Source organism: Oncorhynchus mykiss, chromosome 27 (assembly GCF_013265735.2).
Source record: "Oncorhynchus mykiss isolate Arlee chromosome 27, USDA_OmykA_1.1, whole genome shotgun sequence".
Classification (NCBI taxonomy): domain Eukaryota; kingdom Metazoa; phylum Chordata; class Actinopteri; order Salmoniformes; family Salmonidae; genus Oncorhynchus; species Oncorhynchus mykiss.
Window position 1 is genome coordinate 11,418,876 of NC_048591.1, and position 20,456 is coordinate 11,439,331.

At 41.4% G+C, this 20,456-nt stretch overlaps 1 protein-coding gene across 3 annotated transcripts in view; it reads left to right on the forward strand.

Moving 5' to 3' along the window:
- LOC110507545 (limbic system associated membrane protein) overlaps window positions 1-20,456 on the forward strand; it is a 1,153,754-nt gene that overhangs the window by 446,896 nt on the left and 686,402 nt on the right. Inside the window, exon 1 of one of the 3 annotated variants that reach the window (XM_021587597.2) lies at window positions 15,103-15,420. The exons of the other annotated variants lie outside the window; for them this stretch is intronic. Coding sequence (XP_021443272.1) covers window positions 15,357-15,420 — 64 coding nt within the window. The 5' untranslated portion in view covers window positions 15,103-15,356. Of the gene's footprint in view, window positions 1-15,102; window positions 15,421-20,456 lie in introns of those variants that run through there. 3 annotated transcript variants of the gene reach the window in all.

Consider the following 20,456-nt stretch of genomic DNA (forward strand, 5'->3'; position numbering starts at 1 on the left):
CATTATATTCCTATCCACATCCAACATACAGTATTTATGTATAATATGAAACAGTTTAACGTTGGCTTGCTTTCACAGCCAGCTGGAGGTCATGATGAGCTGTTACCAGAGCAAAGAATAGGTAGAACCACGTATGGGTTGTTTTTTTTGTTGGGTATGGACGGTCATCTGTTTTCCCAGGGAGTAGTGCAGAGAGAGGTTGTTGCATTTACATACTAGTCTATTTTAAAGGCTTGGTAAACAGAACACCTGGGTTTAGAGTAACACAAATTAAATCTTGGTTCCATTTGAGAATGCGTGTGCGGATCATTTACATCCTCTCGTGATCTCCCCCCCCCCCCCCCACAACCACTTTCTGGGTTGTCTGAGATTTCAGGGGGGCCTCCTTGAAAGACTAAACGGGAGAAAAAAAACTCTCTACTGTACGTGTCACATCTGACAGTTACTTTTCACTGTCCTTTTACCTACATGTTTTACATGTTAAAAGATAATGCTTCTGTGTTCATTTTTGTTTATCTCTAAAGGTAGTCTTTCTGTTACTGAAGGATTTCCAAGTGAAGGTACTGCATTATGCGATGTGCCTCTCCAATCCCCTTGTTCCATTGTCAGCTTGAGCTTCATTGTCAGCTTGAGGTGGCTTGTATTCAGCTCCTTGTGAGAGTATACTGTAATTCTGAGCGCTACTGCTTGACAAAGGTATTATTTGAAATAATTCCCCCATCGGAAAACCAACCAAATTTAAATTAATCAAATTAAGTTTGGCATCTTTTCCAGTTGATTTATTCATTTTCTATAGCATCGCTATTTAGAATGTGAACATGTACACTAACAATGGGTAATTAATTATAAGACAGGATATGGCAGCTGGCGGCTTGTTAATGAAATTAAAAATGCTTCAGTAACTATCTAATTACCAATACAGGAAGTAGGTCTATGCAGAATACGTTTCAAAGCATTGTGATATACTGGTCTGCTGCCTGTGTGCTTCTGAGCAACACACACATCTAGTCACAACTTTGTACACCCACTGCACTGTCAGTGGCAGTAGCCTCCCCACGTGAGTCAGTTTAAATTGGTAATGTACAGTAGTACTGTAGCAACCATCTCTTAGTAGCAGAACCTTATTCTGTGAATATCTGATAGTTTGGAAATGGTCTGAGAATCATCTCTCTTTCCTCGTCTTGCTAATTAGAGAAGTAGATGCACCAGGGTATGGATTCTACCCAAACCCCAGGACACAGCACTTACACACAATCCAATTCTCCAAGGCCTATTACTTCTGCATTCATTTACCGTACCATATATCTAAAGTGAATAGGAATAGGTGTGCTCTTCCTTGCCTGGTGTGTATTATGCATAACAAGAGGAGAAAATCCATATGCATCGTACTCAGCAAGGAGAACCTCTTTATTGTGGCTAATTTCAGATGGGATCTAGGGGTTCCTCTCCTGGGTGAGAGAGAGAGACTGAGAACTGGCCTGGATTCCACAAAGCCACAGCTACTAAGGCACCACATAACTGTCCACACAGAATAATTGGTCCCCAAAAAAATAAGATTGAGGCATTAATAAAACATAAGTCTCCACATCGTACAGGCCTCAAATCCTAGAAATGTTCCTCAATATTCAACTTTTGCTGCACTTATCTGAGGGGGGGTCCTGTGCTAATGCAAGCAGGTGTTCTCAGCGTTCTCCAAAATAATGAGTTCCTCACAGTAAACACCCAGTCAGATTTTTTTTGCATTTGTTTCTAAATTGAGATGTTTTTCACATCTCTTGGCAACGTGATTTCAATTTGTGATTCTTTAGTCACTCATGTCTACGATGTTTAAACACTGATTGCAGATACAGAGTAAAGCACTTAGGAGTCTTCATCTAACTGACAGTAGATCATGGAAGATCTCTGACATGTGGCTGTTATGTTGTTAAGGCTTCAAACAGCTGGAATTAGAAGCCTTGTTATTGACTGACACAGACACTGCTCACAAACATACAATGAATCACTGCTCACAAAAAGGATACAATGACTGTCAAGGATTTTGAATACATTTTTTTGTAAATCAATATTACCAGTTCGAGGAGGTAAATGGTTTATGATTGAAACATATACTGTGGAACAGTCAGTGTATTGTGTTCCTCTATATTGATGCTGAAATGCATTGTGTACTGACAAATACCAGAAGTAATATATTTTTATGACCAAAGTATAGAGTATGCCATTAAAAAATATTATGATTGAAATTAGTCTCCCTCTGCGCATTTTGTGTCACATCGGTATGAATAATTCGGGAGACAGGCGCAGGAATGCGTAATAGTTTTTTATTTAGCCCCATATTACGGCGTGCAGTGTAAAGGCACGGGGACGAAGACCAAACAAACACTTAACAAAAACACAGGGTTAAAACCCAAACAAAAGAGCGAGGAGTACCTCGAATAAATAACACTAGCGCACAATGATTAACACACGGGACGAGACCCGTAATCATCTGCACAATCAAATTTGGGCACGAACGCCCAAAACACACAGCACAGGTACTCACACGACCAACGGACATTGGAACAACAATGGTAAACCAAGGATACACTTACACAATTACTAATCACTGGGAATAGGAGCCAGGCGTGCGTAATGAAAGTTCCGGAGGGATCCGTGCCATTTTGTTCTTCAAATAGCAATGTTTTCTTTAGTATCTTGTTCACTGCTGTAGCCAACAGACATTATTTTCTTCATTTTATTCTTCATTTTTTTGTCTGTTAAAAAAAGAAGTTGGATCTGAAGATGTAAGTCTGCCTTCTCAGTCTCTGTCTCTCTTGTTCCTCTGCCAGGGCTGAGTGTTCAGCTTCAGGCTGAGCTCCCTAGTTCCCATATAATTCCATAGCTTGCTTTTTTCTTCATATGCTTCTCCTGTTGAGCAGTCATGCAAAAAGGAAATAACATGAGGTGTAGAGTTTCAGTTCTCAGTTGCCAATTCCCGAGATGGAGTTTCATTCATGTACATAATCCGTTCCAGAATCCATTTCAAGACCTTTTAGTATTATGTGTATGATCTTCCACTGATAGAGAGCGATTGTATATATATTTTTTTTAATAATGTCATGTTAGATATGCGAAGTCAATAAAGCAGAGTGATATGACATTGTTTTTAAAATGGTAACCATTTTTATTCCACAGTATATCTTTCAGGAACAGCTACATTTGAAAATAGCCCTAATTTACCTCATAGTGAGTGTGGAAATTGAGCCAAGAAAATGTTATAAAGTAGCTACCTTCTTTATGAAATATGGTTAGGCACGTTATTGAATTAGATTTAATACTACACCCACCATCTTCTTTTCCTTTGGGTTGATATTCAGTATACTGTTATAAGTGAGAAGTCTCAATCTTACAAATCACAGGATGCACTCTTCCTTTTAGAAGTCACTTTCAGAAGCCATTGACTTCCTTCCTGTCGGAGAACAAGGACAATGGGATGATTGAATAAAATGGTGAAAGGTCTGATCCTTTCTAACACCTTGTTAATTTACAGGCAACAGCACTTTATTTGTCGGTGAGGAAAAGGGTGTAAGTGGTGATATTACAGAGAGAGACTTTTAATAATGTTCACTCTGTCTTTCACCTCAATGCATAACACAATGGATTGAGGGACGTGTTGTCCTCTAATTCCATATAAATTGCACTTGTTACAGCAGCGCAGGTTGTTTGGCTAAGGTACAGTAAGGTTGTTCATCAATTGTGGGGATGGAAATCTGTGTTTCTAGAACATGCGTATGTTTCACTACTGGCTGCGCATCATACAGCGGCCCATACTGTAGACTAAATCAACGAGACTCTACCAAACATTAAACTGGATGGGGCAAGGGGTATAGACAGCCGGGACAACCGTTTAAATAGGAGGAACCATGTTTCTAACAATGGGACTTTGAACTTTGAGCATATGTTTGGAGTATTCTCTAAGGTTTGCTTGTTAGAACTCAAATTGTCTATTCCACTAGAACGATTGCCTAATTCCACTCGACTGGGGAATATGGGCTCTGCTGTAAGGGCAGGGCTGCTTGAGAGATGTCCAGGGTCCGGACTTCTCTGACTTCTGGTGGTGCTGAACATACAGCTTGACTTCTCTGTATGTTGATCGACTCCCTCTACATATACAGAATCCGGACTAAGGTGGTGTCTAGACGTGGGTCAAGGAGAGACTGTTCATAGTGGTAAAATACAGCAGACTAAACCATCATAAAGGGTCAATAGCATAGGGAGCAGAAGAGGAAGTCCCGCCCTGGTTTTGCTTAGCCAGACATCCATTCTACACCCAATCAATGTTTTGCAGTTGCCTTATTTAAGGAATCCATAGTTAGGAGAGTCATGATTTTGACATTTTGTAATAAAATTGACGATTATCTGTCAAAAAGGTGAGTCATTCTATCGTCCATTGTCGAAAAACTTCAAAAAATGTTTTACTAAACAACCCAATAAGTCTTATTTCATTGCTAATTACTAAGGCAATAAGATTATTATTTTTTTTTTTTATCTGTACTGTCGTTGCTATTCTTTGCATGTATTAGCCAGGAGGCAAAACATCTATTGGCTTTAGAATTGATAGTTGGCTAAGCTCACACCCATACATCAATACATCAATATTATAAAAATGTTTAATGAAATGATTTATTTTCTCCACAAATTCATCTTCTGGCAGTTCGCGCGACTCTTTGTTGTTGATTTAAGTGATGCATTTCTAATCAACATCCATACAAAATCCCTTTCTAAGTGTAAACTCTTTAATTAGATTTCAGTATCATCATAACCAATAAGCTTTCAGGAAGACTAGCTGTATCTCTCTACTCTACGGAGTACTCCTATTCCAATTAGAATCCCAATAATGATCATGCAGGTTGGAATCCACATACTTTATTCTCTTACAAGAGAAACTGACAAATGCATCATGGCTGAAGTTGGAGAATGGAGAAGCTGTAGTACAGTGCATTTGGAAAGTACTCAGATCCCTTCCCTTTTCCATATTTTGTTAAATTACAGCCTTATTCTGAAATAGATTAAATACCCCCCCCCCCCCCCCCCCCCCCATCAATCTACACAAAATACCCCATAATGACAAAGTGAGAGCAAGATTTTAGACATTTTTGCAAATGTATAAAAAAAAAAAAAATGAAAAATAAAAAAACGTATTATTCTTTACTTAAGACCCTTTGCTATGAGACTCGAAATTGAGCTCAGGTGCATCCTGTTACCATTGATCATCCTTGAGATGTTTCTACAACTTGATTGGAGTCCACCTGTGGTAAATTCAATTGATTGGACATGATTTGGAAAGGCACACACCTTTCTATATAAGGTCCCACTGTCACGTTCTGACCTTAGTTCCTTTGTTATGTCTTTGTTTTAGTATGGTCAGGGCGTGAGTTGGGTGGGTTGTCTATGTTAGTTTTTCTATGATTTGGGATTTCTGTGTTCGGCCTAGTATGGTTCTCAATCAGAGGCAGCTGTCAATCGTTGTCCCTGAACAAAACCATAAACGTGAAGTAACTCAAACCGAAACAGTCCCGTGTGGCACAGACACTAACACGGAAAATAAACACCCACAACTCAAAAGTGAAACCAGGCTACCTAAGTATGATTCCGTGTTAGTGTCTGTGCCACACGGGACTGTTTCGGTTTGAGTTACTTCATGTTTATGGTTTTGTTCAGTGTTCGTTATTCATGAAAAAACATGAACACTTACCACGCTGCGTTTTGAACCTCCGATCCTTCATACTACTCCTCTTCGTCAGAAGTGCATATCAGAGTAAAAACCAAGCCATTAGGTCGAAGGAATTCTCCGTAGAGCTCACAGACAGGATTGTGTTGAAGCACAGATCTGGGGAAGGGTACCAAAAAATGTCTGCAGCATTGAAGGTCCACAAGAACACAGTGACCTCTATCATTCTTAAATGGAACAACCAAGATTTCCTAGATCTGGCCGCCTGGCCAAACTGAGCAATCTCGGGAGAAACGCCTTGGTCAGGGAGGTGACCAAGAGCCCGATGGTCACTCTGAAAGAGCTCCAGAGTTCCTCTGTGGAGATGGGAAAACCTTCCAGAAGGACAACCATCTGTGCAGCACTCCACCAATCAGGCCTTTATGGTAGTGGCCAGACGGAAGCCACTCCTCAGTAAAAGGCACATGACAGCCCTCTTGGAGTTTGCCAAAAGCCACTTAAGGGACTCTCAGGCCATGAGAAACAAGATTATCTGGTCTGACAAAAACCAAGTTTGAACTCTTTAGCCTGAATGCCAAGCGTCACGTCTGGAGGAAACCTGTCATCTCTACGGTGAAGCATGGTGGTGGCGGCATCATGCTGTGGGGATGTTTTTCAACAGCAGGGACTTGGAGACTATTCTAGATCGAGAGAAAGATGAACGGAGCAAAGAACAGAGAGATTATTGATGAAAATCTGCTCCAGAGTACTCAGGACCTCAGACCCGATCAAAGGTTCACCTTCCAACAGGACAACAACCATAAGAACACAGCCAAGACAACGCAGGAGTGGCTTCGGGACAAGTCAATGAATGTCTTTGAGTTGAAAATAAAAATTGTCAAGGACTCCAGCCACCCTAGTCATAGACTGTTCTCTCTGCTACCGCACGGCAAGCGGTAAGTCTAGGTCCAAGAGGCTTCTAAACAGCTTCTATCCCCAAGCCTTAAGACTCCTGAACATCTAAGCAAATGGCTACCCAGAATATTTGCACCCCCCCCCCCCCCTCCTCCTCGCTCTACTACGCTTCTGAATAACTCTACCTACATGTACATATTACCTCGACTAACCGGTGCCCCCGCACATTGACTCTTTACCGGTACCCCCCTGTATATTGTCTCGCTATTGTTATTTTACTGCTGCTCTATAAGTATGATACTTTTTAAAGTTTTTTTCTCAACTGCATTGTTGGTTAAGTTGTAAGTAAGCATTTCACTGTAAGGTCTACCTACACGTGTTGTATTCCGCGAATGTGACAAATAAAATTAGATTTGAATACTTAGGTAAATGTGGCTGTGGAGTCAAGGGGTCTGAATACTTTCTGAATGTACTGTATCATCCTCTGCAGATCAAGACAGGTTTGCCTGGTAGCCATTGGCAACTAATATACTTTAATAGCCACCGTGTCTATTGACTATTATACAACGTGTTGGTCTAATCCTGAATGCTGATTGGTTAAAACCGCATTCCAGCCGGTGTCTATTCCACAAGTTACCACCGGCTAAATTATGTTAAAACGCCTATTTACTCTGTTCCATCTGACTGAACAGACCAGATATATTTTAATAGCCATAGTGTCTGTTGACAACTGTATCCCAATAGGCACATATTGACTAGGAACACTAAGGAAAAACACCCTGGTCTCAGGACACTCCATATGAGGTCACACAGGAAACATCCTCCATAAGACATGACAGAATCAGAGCAGTGTGTCTCCAATACGAGCATGACTGATCTGGAGACAAAGCAGTTCAGAACGCGGGCTTGCATGCATCTCTCTTTCTCTCTCTCTATCTCTCAATCACTCTCTAACTATCTTTCACTCTCGGTTACTCTCTCTCTCTCTGATGAGGGGCTGAGGCCCAATCTGGAGGAAACTAAAGTGTTCCAGTCCAGTGTCCAACCCCTGAGGACAGCGGTAGTCTCAATGCATCCTGGCAATGATGAATTACCTGTCCTAATGCGTTCCACTCTCACAGTCAAATGCATCTCCAAACTCTCCAACCAACCCTGGGATTATGGTTTCACAGAAATACAAATGTTTTCTCTCACAAAAGCTTTGTCTAATGGCGGGTTTAAACATCATTAAATCAAAAGGATTTCAAAAGCAGGGGAATGAGGGTTTTGACAAAGCTTGGCTATAGGCTACTGACACAATGCTAGCTACTGTGAAATTATTAGAGAAAAACATCACACATGACATTTCTATGGTAAAATGGACGGCTGCTAGAATGTAGGATTTCACACTCGAAGAACCTTACACATCTCACATGTCATTGCTACAGCTGCCTTTTTGCTAGTAGCAAGCCCATCCACATGTCTGTTATGATTGATGGGTTTTACACTGACAAAGTGTTGCTTTTGGTTTAGTGTTATGTTTATATTCCTCTTTCAGATCTAGATTCCAATATCTTTACTTTAACACTTCTAATGTGTGTTTAAGACATTAGTTATTTATAAAGACTGTTATAAGGAGCCATGAGCCATTACAAAAGCTTATATAACATGTCTTGTAATGTATTATACATGTAAGTGCATTTTGACCCATGGTGGATAAATGTTTGTACAGGGAGCAATGACATGTTATGGAGGTCTAACAGCAGGTCTTGTCATGTGATTAAAGCACTATTATTGGACTGTACACAGGTGGCTCAGAGAATGTGATACCGCTCCCATTCCAGCCCTCTGTGGAGTATCCCGTCACTGTGTACATGACAGATCCTAGCCCACTGACACATAAACTACCTCAGCATAAATACTGGAGGCTGAGACAGGAGGGGTCAGGAGACACTGTGGCCTCATCTGATGATACCCCTGGACAGGGCCAAACAGGCAGCATATAACCTTTCTAGGGCAGGCGTTCCGCTAGCGGAACCCCTCGGCAACATTCCGCTGAAAAGGCAGAACGCGAGATTCAAAACAATTTTTTTACATATGTAACTTTCACACATTAACAAGTCCAATACAGCAAATGAAAGATACACTTCTTGTTAATCTACCCATTGTGTCCGATTTCAAAAAGGCTTTACAGCGAAAGCACAACATATGTAATATGTTAGGTCAGAGCCAAGTAAAAAAAAACACAGCCATTTTTCCAGCCAAAGATAGGAATCACAAAAAGCAGAAATATAGAAATTCAGACGACACTCATAGGACATCATGTTACACAATACATGTATGTTTTGTTCGATAATGTGCATATTTATATCCAAAACTCTCAGTTTACGTTGGGGCGTTACGTGCAGTAATATTTTGATTCCAAAACATCCTGTGATTTTGCAGAAATACTCATAATAAACATTGATAAAAGATACAAGTGTTATTCACAGAATTAAAGATAGACTTCTCCTTAATGCAACCGCTGTGTCAGATTTAAAAAAAAACTTTACAGAAAAAGCATAGAGCCCAATCCAGCCAAAGAAATATCCGCCATGTTGGATTCAACAGAAGTTAAAAATAACAAATATTAATTTACCTTTGATGATCTTCTTCATCAGAAGGCACTCCCAGGAATCCCAGTTCGACAATAAATTACTGATTTGTTCCATAAAGTTCTATCATTTATGTCCAAATAGCCACTTATTGTTAGCGTGGTCAGCCCAGTAATCCATCTTCATGAGGCGCGAGCACTATGTTCAGACAAAAACTCGAAAAGTTCCATTACAGGTCGTAGAAACATGTCAAACGATGTATGGAATCAATCTTTAGGATGTTTTTAACATAACTCATCAATAAGGTTCCAACCAGAGAATTCCATTGTCTGTAGAAAAGCACTGGAACGAGAGCTAACTCTGTCGGGACCGCACGTCACGAGCCTGAGACACTCTGCCAGACCCATGACTCATTCAGCTTCCATTCCCCCCTCCTTTATAGCAGAAGCCTGAAACAAGTTTCTAAAGATGGTTGGGGGGGGGGGCAACCCAGACAGGAAGACCACGTCAGTGACTCAACCCACTCAAGTGACGTACCCCTCCTAGGGACGGCATGGAAGAGTGCGGCTGGCTTCCAGGTTGGATGTGCGTTGTGTCAAGAAGCAGTGCGGCTTGGTTGGGTTGTGTTTTGGAGGACGCATGGCTCTCGACCTTCGCCTCTCCCGAGTCCGTACGGGAGTTGCAGCAATGAGACAACACAGTAACTACTACTAATTGGATACCACAAAATTGGGGAGAAAAAGGGGGTAAAATAAAAAAATAAGAATAAAAAGACTCCAGCCACCCTTGTCATAGACTGTTCTCTCTACTACCGCACGGCAAGCTGTACCGGAGCGCCAAGTCTTGGTCCAAGAGGCTCCTAAATACCATTATGGCTTGGTGGTACCACTCTTTATTCATTGCTGTGTTCTTAGGCAAAATTGTGAGTGAGCCCACTCCCTTGGCTGAGAAGCAATCCCACACATGAATGGTCTCAGGACGCTTTACTGTTGGCATGACACAGGACTGATGGTAGCGCTCACCTTGTCTTCTCCGGACAAGCTTTTTTCCGGATGCCCCAAACAATCGGAAAGGGGATTCATCAGAGAAAATGACTTTACCCCAGTCCTCAGCAGTCCAATTCCTGTACCTTTTGCAGAATATCAGTCTGTCCCTGATGTTTACCCTGGAGGGAAGTTGCTTCTTTGCTGCCATTCTTGACACCAGGCCATCCTCCAAAAATCTTCGCCTCACTGTCCGTGCAGATGCACTCACACCTGCCTGCTGCCATTCCTGAGAAAGCTCTGCACTGGTGGTGCCCCGATCCTGCAGCTGAATCAACTTTAAGAGATGGTCCTGGCGCTTGCTGTACTTTCTTGGGCGCCATGAAGCCTTCTTCACAACAGTTGAACCGCTCTCCTTGAAGTTCTTGATGATCCGATAAATAGTTGATTTAGGTGCAATTTTACTAAATATCCTTGCCTGTGACGCCCTTTTTGTGCAAAGAGGGACTTTGCAATGAATTGGAATTCATCTGATCACTCTCCATAACATTCTGGAGTATATGCAAATTGCCATCATACAATCTGAGGCAGCAGGCTATGATTATTAATATTTGTGTCATTCTCAAAACTTTTTGCCACGAGATTGGCAGACGACAATCTAAATTAAGACTGAATCAGTCATTCAGTCAATGACTGTAACAATCCCACTCTACCAGGTCTCATACAGTAATGACATGAATTAAGCTCCAGCCCAAAGGGCCTTTCAATAAAACCTACACATTAGAATTGGAATTACCATCAGATATTCACCAGACTGAATTGTGATTGGATGCTCCTGTCTCATTTATTTATCTGTGGTCACCTTAGCTTCTGAACGCTGTTTACAATCAAATAACTATCAGGGGTAAGTACTGTACTGTATGTGTCATGGCTAAATGTTATTAAAATTCTAATTGTGATCCATAACCTGTCAGAAAGAGTGTTCTGACATGATGGTAATTGAGGGGAACATTAGGTATCGTAGATTTGGATAGAATAACTGGATAGAATCATTTGTTCCCCAATTTAATTCATTCATTGGGGCCTTTCATTTACTTGGAGTTCATAATTGTTTTTGCTTTAGACTCTAAACTTAAGTGTTGGCCAGAAATACCTTCAACACACACACACACACACACACACACACACAAACACACACACACACACACACACACACACACACACACACACACACACACACACACACACACACACACAGCAGATCTACAGAGCAAACTCATTCAGTAGCAAAAGTAGCTAAACTAAAACTAGAAACAGCCTGGATGTTACTTCTTTACAGTAACTGACAGTTAAATTTACTTGGCCCTTTCCAAATATTAATGATATGAGGATTACATGCATGTCAGAGCCACTGTCCCAGCCCTCGGAAGAACAGTGTCTTTGAAAGAGACTCGGGCAACTGACATCAGTCTCTTCCTCATTGCTCTCTGAAGGCGTGGCTGTGGGAAAGATTTAGCCTGATCACAGTAGACTTTTATGTTTATTGCCACTAGTCCTGACGGAAGCAATGTGCTTTCAATGTGCAGAAATCCAATGGCTTGTTTTTCCATATGTCTTTCAAAAAGCACTGAATACTCAACTCAAACATAGTTCATCATGACTATTGATTTATTCTAGACTAACATGTAGTGCTCGACTGACTCCACGTTAATGTGTTTTTCCGTAATGGCTAACTTGATGGAATTTTCTTCATGCAGTTTCAGGCTATCCTTATCCTGGTGATTGAAGTAGGCCGTGAAGCAATCGCTGCTGAAGGCAATTATCATATGGAAAAACATACTGCAATTTGTCATTACTCGAAGATGAATATTTGGGGAGGAATATCTGAAAGATCTCAGAGAAGCATAGTGAAGTGAAAAAGTCTTGTGAAAAAGTGAAAAAGTCTTCAAATAAATGGTCTTTAAGAAAAAAATCCCTTTATCCTCTATTGACTGTTATTCTGGGTAAACTCAATATGGCCAGCAAATTGGCAGGTAGCCTAGTGGTTAGAGCATTGGACTAGTGACTGAAAGATTCCTAGATCAAATCCCAGAGCTGACAAGCTATAAATCTGTTGTTCTGCCCCTGAACAAGGCAGTTAACCCACTTGCCAAGTTAAAATAAAGGTTGAAATAAAAATAAATACTAATCTTTATCTTCGATGCCAGTTCCACTGCTTTTTAAAATTCTTCCCCTCTAATCGGGGACTGATTTTAGATCTGGGACACCAGGTGTGAACAATTAATTATCAGGTAGAACAGAAAACAAGCAGTACTCTGGACCTCCAGGGTAAGATTTGAGTACCCCTGCACTATGAGTGGTCTCCCACAATTCCAAGCACTTTGTTCACACACCCTCAAAGAGTTGCCACTCCAATTGCATTCACGTGTTTGTCACACTGAGCCTGTCTGTATTGTTGTGAATGGAAGAAATGTGGATGGACAAAAAATAATAATAATTGAATTGGGCTCCAGCCATGAAAAATGCAAACCATGGTAGGAATATCCGTAGAGTCTTTAGGATTTTGTGTTGACAATATCAGATGGAGCTAATGCTTTTTCAATGGCAGTTATCCACCTGTGCGTCAATCTAAGTAACATAATATAAAAATTCCCATCAAAATGTTAAACTAGAGATATATGGGTTTTTGAATGGGCTGCGTCTCAATCCACCTTATTCACTATGTCTGCCTTCTGCATCTGTGGTGGAAGGTGCTGAGCTACAGCGGTGTTTGTCAGACCTTGGCCCGAAGGTGGTAACGCTGATGTGCCAACTTCTGTAAATAGCGTCCAAACCTTTTGGGCTACAAACTAATATGACCCCACTGTGGAAAGGGGAGACTGCTCTACGACCCATCTGCATGTAACCCATACAATGAATGGAAGTATGGAGGTAATTTTGTGCCAATAAAAATAAGCGGCTGAATAAGTCCCCCCCCCCCCAAAAAAGATATACTTTATTTCCTGAGCTTTCTTTAGATATAGGACAGACACTTCAAAACCTTATTCCTTATGACACATTTTTTCACTGTCTTTTTTATTGTTGCCATTTATGAATATTTGAATCCAATGCATTTCTATGGGCTGGTGTAGCACATTTCACCTGTGGGTTGAGCAAGCAAGCTGCGGTGACCTCATGGTTGTTCACTGCGATCTGCATGTCTTCAATTAAATATCCCAATGAAATGACAAACCATGTGAGTCATAGAGAGAGCCTACACGCGACAGGTGTTGTGGAACAAAATGATTTATACTGACAACTGAGAACATTATGACAACTGACTGCAGTCCTTGGCCAGTTGCTCGTACAGTACATGCTGCTCGTAAATACATTCTAATGGGATGGTGTCTAAACTGCAGGGATCTCATTGAGTACTATATCAGACAGTAACTGAAATACTATTCAGATATGAATGGGAATAGTGTACACACAAGGGTTCTCTAGCAGAACATTTCATAATGAAAAGCTTGTGGTTCACATGGTGGTGGAGAACAGGTGGAGAACAAGGGTAATTCAATATTCAATAAGGTGTGTTAAACATCACATCCAGACATCCTCATGAGCCACTTTTGTTTTTCTTTTCAATTATTGAAGCTGTAATGTCTTTGGCATTCATACTTAACAAATGACTAAGATCTGAGCATAATTCAATTCAGCAACACCAGTCATGTAGCTCACCAGGGCTTACAAGAGGAGACTGGGCTTTAGAAGCAGGAATAGAATGGCATGTTCAGGCAGCATCTGCTTTCATTGCGATCACAATCAAATTTAGTAAGATTCAGTAAGAAAATACATTGCTTGATCACAAAAAAAGACAAGTTTGCAATTGCAGGATTTGTCTGTATTAAATTGCAGGATTTGTCTGTACTAGCCTTGCTGTCAGTCGTGGACATGTAAAACAGTAGAAGAGAGGACAGTGTTTGGTTGGCAGTAGAGAGAGAGGAGTAGAGCACAATAATGGGGAAACACTTTCCCTCCCTCACTCTCCCTCTCCCTCTATGCCACTCCCTCACTGTCCTCTCTCACAGGCCGTTTTCTAGTGAGTAAGGTCTCCCAGACTTTGATTAGTCTCAAGTGCCTTTACAAACAGCCCACCCTCACCTTGCCTGCAGGTTGAATGAAGCTCTCTTACCAAATGTCACTATTAGTATTCCATAGATTTCCGTGCTGCTATCCTCCTCTCCTGTCCTCTGCCAAGCCTCACCTCTTTTAGGGACACACCTCATGCGCTACAGAGGACCTTTGTCGTTGGTTTACAGAAGGTAGCAAAAGGTTGCCCCTCTCTTGAGGACTGCTGTTTGGTTGTTGAGGTGTTGAAGGGTTCACAGTAGGTAGCTAGATATTTCTTTCAACTAGCATCAGTTGTAGTATGTAGTGGGACTTTATTTAGGAAATAATGGTATTGTTATCACAGATTGCATATCACACACATGCAATGAGAGAATCAATCCTGATTAAGTCGATGAAATAACTCTAATTGTTTGCACTTGTCCAGATGTATTTTCTTTGGTTTTGTAGTAGCCTATGCATCAGAGAGATGTGAAGGTTATGGCTGGAGTAGCTACAGTGGTGTTAACAGGGAATATAGATAATGGAAGCATGTACATGGATATAGACAGTGAGAAACACAATCATTAGAATATGTCAGATGTGAAAATCATTTTGCAAATTCAACAGGTCATACCAGATGTCATGCAACACTTCAGAATGCTATCCTACATGACAGGCATGCGTGTGACGGTCGATCCATAAAGCCCTGCTGAAATACCAATTCTGTTGCATAATAAACACAGTTGGACCATAAGCTGACCGGTGACTCCCCCTGTGCAGCATGGGTCCTTATCCTCATCAATATCAATAATCAGAAGATGATGTCAAACTTGTGTTTTTCTAGGTACTTGCTTAACCACTAGGTGGGAGCGACGACCAGATGAGGCAAGCATTGAAGTGCACAGCTCTTCATGATTGCAAAAAGGATGTGTTTAGCGCTCAAGTTGTAGTTATAGTGCTCTGCAGTATTTGGACATATCCTTGGAGCTACACACACTCAGCATAATTTCTACCAAAAAACGATACTGCCTGCTCACAAAATTATTGCAAGAGACCTGCACAAGAAGTACGTTGACATTCAGGAGAGGTTTTGGAGCAGACGAGGACAACATGAATTCCTTCTGGATATACACAATTTGGATACCGGAGTTATTTTTCTTTTTTGGAATTCAAGGTACGGGTTGTGTTCTAGTTAATTTTTTATGGAATTATGTTGCTTTAGATTACCAGTCACGTTCCTCTTTTCAGTTTGGAGTCAGAGGAATTCATGTTGTGTACCTGCGCCTGCTGAGACTCTGCTTATGCTGCTTTGATCGGCTGGCTACCTCTGGTGTCTTTCTATGACTTATTTATCCCCGGTGTTTATGACGTTCATCCTTGGCTATTTATTGCACTTAGGTTGACAAAAATAGTGCATTTACAAAGTGAGTGGGGGGGGGGGCAGGAGACATTCAGTGGCGAGAGTTCATAGATCATGTTGCTATATTTTTCTGTTCCCCCCTTTGTGGTTATAGAACTGATAGCTTGGCGGAAGTTGCAAGGTGGTGCATTGACAAGTGACTAATTGATACAGTAACCTAACATATGATACATAAAAGTGTTCCTAATATTCATTTATTCAAGCCTTATTTGACAAGGTGAGTTGACTGAGAATACATTTAGGCTATAGCAACAAACCTGGAGAAAAGTGTCAGAATTGGCCAAGTTGGAGCTGGTTCATTCACACCCAGATAGTATGATGTTATTGGGAATGAAACTAGGGAATTAAGACAGGACTCCCCTATTTTAAACAGAGTCAGATCTTGGGTGCTATGTCTCATTGGAGGGCGGTGACCCCACCCCAATCACTGCCCTGGGGGCATTTGGGTCTCCTTTAGACCAGAGGGAAGAGTTCAATCTACTGGCCCTCCTACCCACTTTTAGCAGCTTTCCATCTCCCGTACAGGGATGAACCAGGCCCATCCCTGCCTAGCGTTAGACAGCTTCTTGTGACAGTATGTGCAGTACAACATCTACACATAACACCAATAGGCCTGCATTGAACAGGTTGATGTTGTACTAAGGTAATGTCCACTTGTCTATAACCCCTCTCTTTCCACAGTTATTTATGACTGGGTACATCTCTGATGCCCTCATGGCAGCATCCCACTACTGACACTAATATAGGAAATTTGAGGGTTGGCCTGCACAGGATTCAAACCTGCTACCTTGTGGTTCTGTCTTTTGGGTGTTCCTGATGATAACCAGTTACCCAAAGACCCCTGTGTGTAGACTAATTCTAAATTGGTAAATGATTTCCATTGTGACATGACTATTGAAGTAATTTGGTTAATTGTCTGATTCTAAAGGAGTTGTGTGTGTGCATTTATTGTGAGCTGTGAAATCCAGCACAGTAGTCAATAAACAACTCAATGGGGCTTAATTAGGAAATGGCTTTGAATGAAACCACAACCTCCAGGTCAACAACACTACTGGCTTCCAGCTCTAACTTATGTTAATGTCTAATATATTCTCTATGAAATGCAATGAAATGCAGTGCATCAGCCTATAACACACAGCAGAATGTGTGTTATAGACAACTACCAGGGAATGTCGTATGAGTTCTCCCTAATATACACTAGCAGGGCTTTTTATTTAGGAGCAACAGTGCACCTTGTAAAAATGATCAGCGTAGAGCCCTGACTAGGTCTGTTTACATGGAACCACAGCAGGAGAGACAGAAAAGTGTTTCACTTTGATCTCCAACAGAACCCTGTATGCTTAACCAGTCTGGCCATGTTTCACGCCTAGGGGCGGTGTCATGGGTTGGTGGCCTCGACCATCCTCCTCGCTGGCCCTCTTTTCCTCTTCATCTAACTTTAACTTACCCTTCTTGTTGTATTTACATAATGCTCATATGTTAAATTAATTGGTGTAGGCAAGTCAACATGTTGCTCTAAATGCCCACTGTTAATTTATCTTTGGAGATGGAGCCTCTTCTGAGTGCAGTACAGCCAACACGGTTAACTAGTAATGAAACTGCCCCATAGATCACTATTGAAGTCAGGAGAATGTAAAGTATTTAGTATGGCTGCTTCATAGATCACATGTACTGTACTTTCTCTTCATAGATCACATGTACTGTATTTTCTCTTCATAGAGCACATGTACTGTATTTGCTCTTCATAGATCACATGTACTGTATTTTCTCTTCATAGAGCACATTTACTGTATTTTCTCTTCATAGAGCACATTTACTGTATTTTCTCTTCATAGATCACATGTACTGTATTTTCCCTTCACAGAGCACATGTACTGTATTTGCTCTTCACAGAGCACATGTACTGTATTTTCTCTTCATAGAGCACATGTACTATTTGGAGCTTTCATAGCACATTATATCCAGTATGTTGAAAAAAAAGACATGACTTTGCAGTTGAAATAAGAGAAAGAAAACAGCAGTCTGGCTTTGTGCCTTGCATTTTCTTTCTTTGTTTTTTGGTTCATCCTTTTCTGATGGGAAGAATTAGGAACCTTGAGGTACAGAGTTGTTTAATGGTGTTGATGCTGTTATTCTTTTCAGGGGAAAAATGACTTGTCGATTATCCAGAGATGGCATAGCAGAAATGGAGTAATATTGCTGTGGATGTAATTGATTTCTTCTTTTTTTTCCCAGTTATACAAATAATTGCCTTTCATGTGGTGATCAATTCACACTAGCCCATTGGGAGGGGTTTATTCAAATGCTTATTCGAATGAAAATAAATAAAGTTGGAGTATACTAGATTCTGTAATCTGTTTGGAATGGCTTCTGGGATTAACCCCAAAACAGAGCTGGATGGAGAACTCAGAACCATTACCACATACCCATTAAATAAACCTTCAGAATGTCAGGCACACAGGGAATGCACACACATTCAGAAATGAATTGGAAAGAGAAGGTTAAACAGTCAGAATAATTAATACAATCAGAATATCTCTCGCCGGGCCTTTCACTGAAGTCCACATTGATCTCTCTTTGGGGACTCGTGATTTCCCTCCTCACGAGAGACCACAGACTCTCCCTATTGAAAAACGATCTGACTTGTGTTTTTTGGGGTCTTCATATACTCCAATAATGTCTCTGTGTTTGGTTGTAGGCAGGATGGGGTCTGGGTTCCTCTCAGGTGTTCTGGGCTTGGGAATGATGTAAATACTGTGCTGTAGCCACGGGGAGAGAGGGGAGCAGAGACAGGGCTGAGTTGGGTCTGGAATGAAACACAAAAGAGCGAAATTGCAGCAATACACCGTTATACTTCATACCTTTATACCCCCGTAGCACTTTGCTTTCAGCTTCTTTAATGTCCACAACACTCCACTTCTCAGAGCCCCATCCCAGGAAAATTGCAATTATCTCTGTGTTCCCTGTACAAGTCTTCTGGTGCCTGTGATCCTCTGGTACTTTGAAGTGAAACATGTTTTGCTAACTGTAAACGTGGTGTCTGTTGGTGGGGCTTCTCTCCTCATCCTCATCTCCAGGTCAATGTACTCACTATGGTTGTTTGTTTTCCAGAGCGCAGACTTGCCTCCTTTGAGCAGCTTACGTTAAACTCTCTTCAATACCTCTAGTGGGCACAGGAGAAGGATCTGTGCACTTTGGAAATGAAAACGGATGTACACTGTCTTAGGCTTTATGCCCCCAGACCTTTGTAATATATGACAGGGTTGACTGGATTTAGTTCTGTTACTAACACATTTTATTGTTATCACTTTGCATTTATCTGACATTTCCTTCACGAAGTGAAAGCATGTGCGGCGTATGGGGGGAGGGGGAGGGGGGGCATACATCAATACATCGATATTATAAAGCTGTTTAATGAAATTATTTATTTTCTCCGTGAGTCCATCTTCTGGCAGTTCACGCTTCTCTTTGTTGTTGATTTAAGTGATGCTTTCAACATCCATACAAAATCCCTTTCTAAGTGTAAACTCTAATTAGATTTCAGTATCATCATAACCAATAAGCTTTCAGGAAGACTAGCTGTATCTCTCTACTCTACAGAGTACTCCTATTCCAATTAGAATCACAACAACTATCATGTAGGTTGGAATCCACATACTTTATTCTCTTACGAGAGAAACTGACAAATGCATCATGGCTGAAGTTGGAGAATGGAGAAGCTGTACGAATGTGTAGAGGGAAGACAAAATACAGTGCATTCGTACAGTATTCAGACCGCTTCCCTTTTCAACATTTTGTTACGTTACAGCCTTGTTCTAAAATTGATTAAATACCCCCCTTATTTACATAAGAATTCAGACCCTTTGCTATGAGACTCAAAATTGAACTCAGGTGCATCCTGTTTCCGTTGATCATCCTTGAGATGTTTCTACAACTTGATTGGTGTCAACCTGTGGTAAATTCAATTGATTGGACATGAATTGGAAAGGCACACACCTGTCTACATAAGGTCTCATAGTTGACAGTGCATGTCAGAGCAAAAACCAAAGCATGAGGTCGAAGGAATAAAGCTCAGAGACAGGATTGTGTTGAGGCACAGATATGGGGAAGGGTACCAAATAAGGTTTTCTGCATTGAATGTCCCCAAGAACGCAGTGGCCTCCATCATTCTTAAATGCAAGAAGTTTGGAAGCACCAAGACTCTTCCTAACGCTGGCCACCCGGCCAAAGTGAGCAATCTGGGGGGGGGGAGGGCTTTGATCAGGGAGGTGACCAAGAACACGATGGTCACTCTGACAGAGCTCCAGAGTTCCTCTGTGGAGATGGCAGAACCTTCCAGAAGGACAACCATCTGTGCAGCACTCCACCAATCAGGCCTTTATGGTAGAGTGGCCAGATGGAAGCCACACCTCATTAAAAGGCACATGACAGCAAGATTGAACTATTTGGCCTGAATGCCTAGTGTCACATCTCGAGGAAACCTGGCACGATCCCTATGGTGAAGCATGGTGGTGGCAGCATTATACTTTGGGGATGTTTTTCAGCGGCAGGGACTGGGAGACTCGAGCAAAGAACATTGAGACACTTGATGAAAATCTGCTACAGAGTGCTCAGGACCTCAGACTGGGGTGAAGATTCACCTTCCAACAGAACACCAACCCTTAGCACACAGCCAAGAAAACACAGGAGTGGCTTCAGGAAGAGTCTCGGATTTGTCCTTGAGTGGCCAATCCAGAGACCGGATCGAACATCTCTGGAGAGACCTGAAAATATCTGTGCAGCGACGCTCC